This window comes from Hydractinia symbiolongicarpus, chromosome 14, assembly GCF_029227915.1.
Source record: "Hydractinia symbiolongicarpus strain clone_291-10 chromosome 14, HSymV2.1, whole genome shotgun sequence".
In the NCBI taxonomy this organism is placed as follows: domain Eukaryota; kingdom Metazoa; phylum Cnidaria; class Hydrozoa; order Anthoathecata; family Hydractiniidae; genus Hydractinia; species Hydractinia symbiolongicarpus.
In genome coordinates this window covers 4,419,634-4,427,633 of record NC_079888.1, presented here as the reverse complement: position 1 = coordinate 4,427,633, position 8,000 = coordinate 4,419,634, and the positions used below count along the sequence as shown (strand labels likewise).

At 31.4% G+C, this 8,000-nt stretch overlaps 1 protein-coding gene across 1 annotated transcript; it reads right to left on the bottom strand.

The window, feature by feature from the left end:
* Positions 1–1,634: 1,634 nt before the first annotated feature.
* LOC130625909 (uncharacterized) lies at positions 1,635–7,053 on the bottom strand. The gene is made up of 7 exons (XM_057441036.1): positions 6,486–7,053; positions 5,570–5,791; positions 4,566–4,784; positions 4,148–4,360; positions 3,674–3,898; positions 2,968–3,180; positions 1,635–2,590 (listed from the first exon to the last, which is right to left on the bottom strand). The coding sequence occupies exons 1-7, from the start codon at positions 6,547–6,549 to the stop codon at positions 1,824–1,826; spliced, it is 1,923 nt and encodes a 640-aa protein (XP_057297019.1). The 5' UTR covers positions 6,550–7,053; the 3' UTR covers positions 1,635–1,823.
* Positions 7,054–8,000: the final 947 nt, after the last annotated feature.

Below are 8,000 nucleotides of genomic sequence, written 5' to 3'. Positions count from 1 at the left end.
ACTCAACAGCGCAAATTCATTTTATATTTGTGCCAACGTTTTTAATAGTTAAGTTGCACATTTTATTTCCACAATTCCCATTGGTTTTTAAATGGTATAGACATAACTATTTCCATTTTAACAGTCTATTTTTGTAGCTATGTGTGACAATATGTAAAACATGACATTATATGACGGCAATAAAAGAATTTAAAATTTCGCTAAATACCTTTGCACACGAAAATGCTATTTTCCTTGTTCTTATACAAGTGCAAGAACATGAAAACACCTTTTCCTAAATAGCTTTCTGTGATGTACTGCGGTATATTCTCAAATTTTTCAAACAAAATGAATGTGTTTTTTGGAAATCCTAACCTGAAAATTGATAAAATCTGAAATCTTTAGATTCATACAGCAAACAAACAACCTGTTTAAACATTTTTTTTAATTTTGGGCTAATTAATCTCAGCATGAAACCAAGGTTTGTTAGCACAAGTCCAAAATTAAAAAGATTTTGACATAATACCATCAACTGCATTTTCACATTAATTAAGTTAAAAACTTTTACAAACACCAATTCAATGATGCTAAATATTATCTTAAAGTTAAAACATCAAAATTATAAAATAGTAAAATATATTTTGTCATTCGGAGAACGTGTATTTACTTATAAAAAATGTGATTTAACAAGTGACGATTTCTCCTATCAAAATACAATTTTACCTCCTTAGTAGCTTTGGAGCGTCACAGCTTCGTAGCTTTATAGCTAGGTGGCTAACAATTCATATATACCGTATATAAATTTGTGAGGACGAGTTTGGGCAATTTTTCAGGTTCAGGTTGTTCTCTGTTCCTGTCTAAAAATGCCCGAGTCCATCCAAACTATTCCGGAAAACAACGTATTAGGATTTTTATTGGGTTTCACCTAACAAAGTTTGAGTTTATTTTTAAAACACTGTAACTTTAAATGGTTTTTATTGCATTTTTATAAAATCTGAACCCTTGTAATGTATATCCATGGCAAATATTTCTTTACCTTGAAGCAAATCTCTAGACCTTAGAATATTCTTACTCAATTTTCATTCTTTAAATGAAGATATTACATTGTGTTGTTGTTTTGAAAATCCACAAATCCACATAGGTTTAAAGCCATGGCGACATTGAGATGTAAAAAGTGTTTTTAAATGGGAAAATTGTAAAGTTGCTCCAACCACACAAAAAAATGATTAAATGAAGTCGTTAACTTGACCCACAAGCCGGCTTAATACAAGTTGAAAATTTTTAATATCCCAAGTAGCACCAAATTTTACGATATGAAATGGCCAAGATTATACATTAAGATTATTAAGGAAATTTCATAAACCTTTATCCAGGTAAGGCCGATTGCTGGGCGCTGATAAGATGTGTAAATCTAAGCCAAAAGATTGATTAACCATCTTCCCTAAAACTAGGTAACATGAACTTTCATCCACGTAATGCCGAGTGTTGGGTACTTGTAACTTGTAGAATCTGACCTAAAGATTCCTTGTTTTCGGAAAAGAAATTACTAATCCCAACCCCCTTTAATCTTAAGTTAAAAATTTTTTGAACAGTTTTGCTATACTTTCAGTTATTTTTTCTCATAGTCAATATATGTTAATAAAAAGCCTTGCAAAGGAGGAAAACATTGATTTCTTACTGGCATTGTAACATTTTTTTGTTACCTTATCAAAATTAAAGCATTAGATATGAATGTTTTTGTTTTGTTTTCGTGAATAAATGTCATAAGGAAGAGATTAACTTTATTTAACTGTACAATAAAGAATAATAATCGTACATAATATGACGTCAATAACTAAGCCGATTTACTCAACAAATTGGATGTAACGCTCCTCGTTTGATTCAGTTTCAAGTTCAAAATAGCTATTTAATTCATTAGCAATAACCTCTCGTTCCTCTATTTCATCACATTTATATGGAGAACTGTCCAGTTTATCGCGGTCGTGTGGTTCACCTTTATCATTTTTGTCAACTCTGCAATCAGTTTCACAAGGTAGAGAAAACGAATGTCTATTACTTCCAAATATTAGGTCTGAAGATATCTCATATTGTTCTTTCATTGTGTGCTGTTCCTTTTTGTCATTTATATCACCTAAGGATATATACATTGCTGGTTTCTTGCTATCGCTATATTTTTGTTCAAAAGTTTGATCCTCTTCCAATGTTTCCTCTGTATTATTGTCAGATAAATTATTGTGTTTTCCCCTTCTAAGCGTTGGCACGGCATACCTCTCACATTGACTTTCTATAACATATGGGTTTACTTCATAGACATGTGATTCGTAACTTGATGTTTTTATGGGATCAATATTCAATTCAGAATATTTGCTTGGAACATGTCTGCTTGTTAATTCTGAGTAAAACGCCTCATTTGTTTTGGCACTAGCTGAATTTTCGCCTGGATGGGTATTTTGGTTTTCCCTGGGGATTTTTCTATGCTGATATATGCGTTTAACAAAAATGAAAATCACCACAGGTAAGACCAAAACAACTACTGCAGTGCAAACAACGATCAACACAGCATTTAAATTATTACTAGTGCCAGAATTTCTTGGACTAGACATTATTTCATCTAGAAGAGATAAAATAAATACAACGTCAATGCACATCAGTTAAATACACAAATAAATTTTTAATTTTTATTTCTATTTTTTTTAAGTATTTTTGATTGCCTAACTTTGCCTATGCATCATTCAGACATTCGAAGAACTCTGAATTAGCTAAAATTCAAATTAGTTAAATGCAAATTGCCAAAAATAATATTGATATTTTTAAGGTTCATGCATTGGAAATTATTTTCAATAAAATGATAATTTCATTAAGACGACTCCAAAGCTATTTACGATGGTTTTTTATATTATGTCTGCCAATGTGAATGTAGTACATCCACATTGATAAAAGGCTAAAAGTTACATAGCAGACAACAAGAAGTAAAGTTTATCGAAATACCTTTGGATAGACTTAGGAAGTATGTTTTGCCATCATTACAAGAGTAAACGCCATTGTCTGAAGACTCTAAATTTGTAATTTCTAAACTAGTCCCATTTATTTTGTACTTGGTGTTATTCTTAATTTTTTTACCATCGAATGTCCATGCCATGTCGGGAAAGGAACACTTCAAGACAACGTTTTCTTTCGTCGTAAAATTTAAGGTGGGGTTTTCTAAAATAAAGAAGCTCTGATGCATTCCTTTTTATGTATATACCATGGGGATAATATTGGAATGCGTTCTTGAGTCATAACATCTAGGTTTAAATTTTATTAATTTTAATACAATTGCAGACTTTTTAAATTATTTTTGACAAGAATTTCTTTAAAAATATGAAACTTCTGAATTTAATGCAAATTTGTACCATTTAAAGCCGCAAAGAAAATTTTACATAAAATTTAAAAAGGCTTGAGATCATGTAATAAATGCCACTCCCTACCAACATTAGAGTTATTCGTCCCACTTTTTTAATCAAGAAACTTTTTCCTGCAAAAATGAAAAAAATATTTTCTCTCACAATGTTAGGGATGCACTTACTTTAAACTTAAAACTCTATGTACCAATAAACAGATGCAATACATCTTTTTTTAATATGTCTGCGATAAAAAAAATATTTAAAGGTGCAATATATCCTTTAATATGTTAAGTACTTTAATTCGTCCTTACCAGGTCGTACACAAGCTTGTTTCCGACACAAACATTTCGAATCTTTAAGTGGAGGTTCTTTGTAAGAGATGTTTGTATGACCATTACTACAGTTGATGGAAGAGAATGGACAAAGAGAAAAACATGATAAACCCTCTGTTATAGAACATTTGCACATCTGTTTACAGTCTACAGATGCCGTGAATTTTTCGCTAGTGTAAGTTGATCCTCCATCTTTGCAAGTTGCTAAAACATACACAATTTAGGTTTTTTAACAAAAAAATTAAGGAATGTTAAATCAATAAATTAATTTTTAAGAGAGCCTTTCCTTCGTGTTGAAGCTGGAGTTATAGCTATATGGTTTTCTTTCGTTTATTTGTCTGCTTTTACTTTTTGTTTCTTTGTTAGTTTTTGTTGTTTTTGTTTAAATTCAATCCTATTTCACTGTGAAAGATTTAGAAACTTCAATATGATGACCGTTTCATTACACATTACCTTCAGTTAGATATACTTTATAATATTTTTTATCTCCACATGTGTACACGCCAGAATCTGTTGGTTGAAAATTCCAAATTTCAATGGAATTTTTTTTAATGTTGTATTTTCTTCCAGACCGTAAAATTCTTCCGCTGCGAGTCCACGATTTAGATTCGAATGAACAACTTAATGCCGTAGTTTGACCTTGCTTTGCTTCGATGCTAAAATTACCTAAAAAGAGAGAATACACGATAGTTAAAATAGACACTTATAGAGGTAGCTAAAATGACATTACCAAAATTACAAATGGTCATTCTCTATTACCTACTAACACTTCCCATGGTACACAAGGAATCTATCAGTCTCTAAGGAAATGATAACAGGAAGCAGAGCAGTTGAAACAATAAATTAGAAAACAAATTTCGTCACAGCATACCTGGTACAACACACGCCTGTTTTGCACAAGAACATTTTGAATCTAGCGGTATATCATAATGTACTTTTACATTAGGACTAACACAATTCACGACGGTATTCAGGCAAGGATTGTAGCATGTAGGAGCCCCCAAAAGAGTGCACTTGCATTTGCTTTTACAATTAGACGTTAACTGGTAATTTTGACTTGTAAATCTTTGTCCATCTTTTTGACAATCAGCTATAAAAGTAATGCGTATGAAGACGTGATAAAGTGTGATTATAAAACAGATTCTTAGAAAAAGGCTTCTATGCCGTCCTGCCAGACAGGCGAAGCATAATTCGCTGGTTTACTATCTGCAATAAGAACACTCTATTCTATTTACCAGTTTCTTACATTCTAGAAAATACTTTATCAAGAAGGTTATATATGGGAAAAGATGAAATAAACCAGCCGTTAACTCGTGAAAATATAGCTAGAAAGATATTAAATTACAAAAAAAGGAAAATATATAACCCATCTTATCCATATGACAAATACATTTCCTAAATGTTTCACTTAGCAGGAGGTACTGTTAACCCTGTTCGGGTTACATTTACCTCCCACCCCACTCATATTCTTTAATTAACATTTTAACATGTTAATTATTTAGTTACTTTTTGTATCTGGAACTTCGAATTTTTTTCCAACCATTTTTTTCAGGGAAACGAGACACCATGAGGTCATGTTGGACCAAAACCTTTAAGTTCTAATTTCCTTTCTGAACTTTTTTTCTTACATAAAAATGCTTCATAACGATAACGATCCCATGTAATCTTTAATTGTCTTACTAGGGCTGTCGTGCTTAAAAAGTTGAAGAAAAATAATCAGTGAAAAATTAGGAATATTTAAAACCAAGTATAAGAATGGCGTCCTTAATCCTTCCTTTTCCACGAGCACAAGTAATTTAAAAAGCCAGCCCTGTTAAATCCTACAAGATAACGGAGCTCCTATTCGGTCGGTTATAAAAGAAAAAATTTCTCTACCTTTGCAAATGTATCCAACGAATGCATTTTCTCTAGTTGCCCGATCTATCACTTTTGGGTGCAGGAAGCAATTAAAATAGTTATGCGCCGCTTTACCAGCTGTCCATGTTGCTTTGTAACATCGTGAGTTGCTATGACATCTTTTCATACAAGAGTTTTCACTTAACTTATACGCTGCAAAATGTTTATAATATCTGGTCCCCGTTCTTCTCATGCATTGTCCTAAAATTAAACATCACAAGAATACATATATTTATTAAAGTTACATGAATTTGTTCCAATAATTGGTTCTTCCAATTTAGCAAAAATTAAATCAACCCATTATTAAGTGGATGAATTTATGCTTACACTTTGCAGGGTCGATAAGCGCACCGGACAAAATACGTATCTATGAAGCATTAACGTTCAAAAAGCAAGAGACGTTTCTTAAGATTACTTCTTCCCTAAACATAGAGTTTTATCATCCAGTCTTTTTCAAGGTGGTATAGTAGTAAGCATTCATTTTGGTTATTGATACTATACCTTTTTCATTCTCTTTTGGTATGAATTTAAAAAAAAGTATTTATAACATTTTTAAAATGCTCTATATTTTTAGTGCGTATCTTTGAAGAAGAAACTTTACAATATTTTGTCTCTTTTAATAATTAATTTTTTCGAAAATAGCTACTAACACAGATTAAAAACTTTTAAAAAAAAAAAATTGACATGAACAATGTCTGAGCTGATGTTTTTTTCATAACGACATATGTAGGGTCAACCCATGCCATGAGAAGGCATTAAATAAACAGTGCCAGTTTATACCTAATTTATGCATACTAATTTATGCGTGTTTACTGGAATTGGCTACATCCTGTATAAATATTTGGAGTAATAATAATATAGAAATTAACAAATGCGTAAAAGAGTATTATCTTACCTTTCACAAAAATTAAGTAACCAAACTGCAGAAGTAACACTATTACCAGCTTCATAACTTTCATCAGTTTTATTGTTTGGTGAAATTGAATTCTATATAAAGCTACTTTGTCTAAAACATAAAATCACGCACATTTGCAAGAAAAAACAATAACAGTAAAGTGACTGACTATACTCAAGAAAGACAACACTCTTGGCTTCAAATGACACATTGTGTTGTGTTGATCGATAAGAAAATTATAATTGAGACTTGTTACAAAAACTTCTCCCCAAATGATAACATTGTTATCTTTTAAATACATTTGAGTGGGAAGTAATTAAATGCTCATTAGAGAATACAGTAATTTTAAAAATTAAAAAAATTGAAAGGTGAGCACAAATCTTAGTTAAAAATACAACATGACACCATAGATTGAAAAGGAAATTATGATTTGTTCACAGTATTTTACTTTTGAGTAATTTGATCAAACGCTGTATTTAAATACAATTGCCTCAGCGAATCACACGTTTTTTTTCTCTAATTAGAAACCAGTGCGATTAAAAAGTGACATCTGATTGGCGTTGTATGTAGCTGCGCATCTTAACCCTATTTGGTATGGGCTTTTTTAACCCTTGTAAGTATGGGGGGGGGGGGCATAAAGTGCCCGCGGGCTGTAACTTTTGTTCTGTTTGGTTTTAAGTGACAAAACTTGGCACAAAAAAGAATCAATATATCAAATTAATGACACAATATTTTGGTTGACATGTCATCACAGTAAGTTATGACGTCATAATAAGACTTTTTTTTCTTTTTTGGAAATTATTGTTTTTTTTTTCTTTTTTAAAAATATGAATTTAAGTCATTATTAGAACCATTTACAGGTGTTACCAAAGAATTTTTCTAGGGAGAAAATGGAAATCAATCAGAATTCAAATTTGTTTAAAAAATCGATATTTGAGAACGTTGGTGTTAGTAGCTGTCATGGAATAAAACTTGGTATATCAATGCGCATTCATGTTAGTAAGTACTCAAACAAGGCAAATTAGATTGACATGTGACAAAATGACCTATGACGTCACCATATGACGATAGATGTAAAAAATAGGAGAATAAAAATATTCCAGTCTGTAAATTACCAATATTCTGTCTGCAAATTACACAGTGTGTATGTCAATGTTGTATGATGACTTTATGTCAGTATCACCTGCATAATCACACATTCATTGTTAGTATATAAAACACTTATTTTTAGCACTACAGCAAAAGTTGATATGACCACCTGTCAATAAAGGACAAAGTGACATTGACAGGACACTTTTTGTAAAAAAAAATTTTGATTGTCCGAAATACCTATGAAAGTTAGGAAAAGTCCTAAAGTTTCAAGGAATTTCATCCAGTAATGAAAAAGTAATAAGACTTTGAAAATGCCGCGTGCACTTTAGCCCCCGTACCAAATAGGGTAAAGAATGGATAATTATAGTGCAGGCAATGGCATGATATCCGAAGCTACTGTTATTTCATACATCAATTTGCACA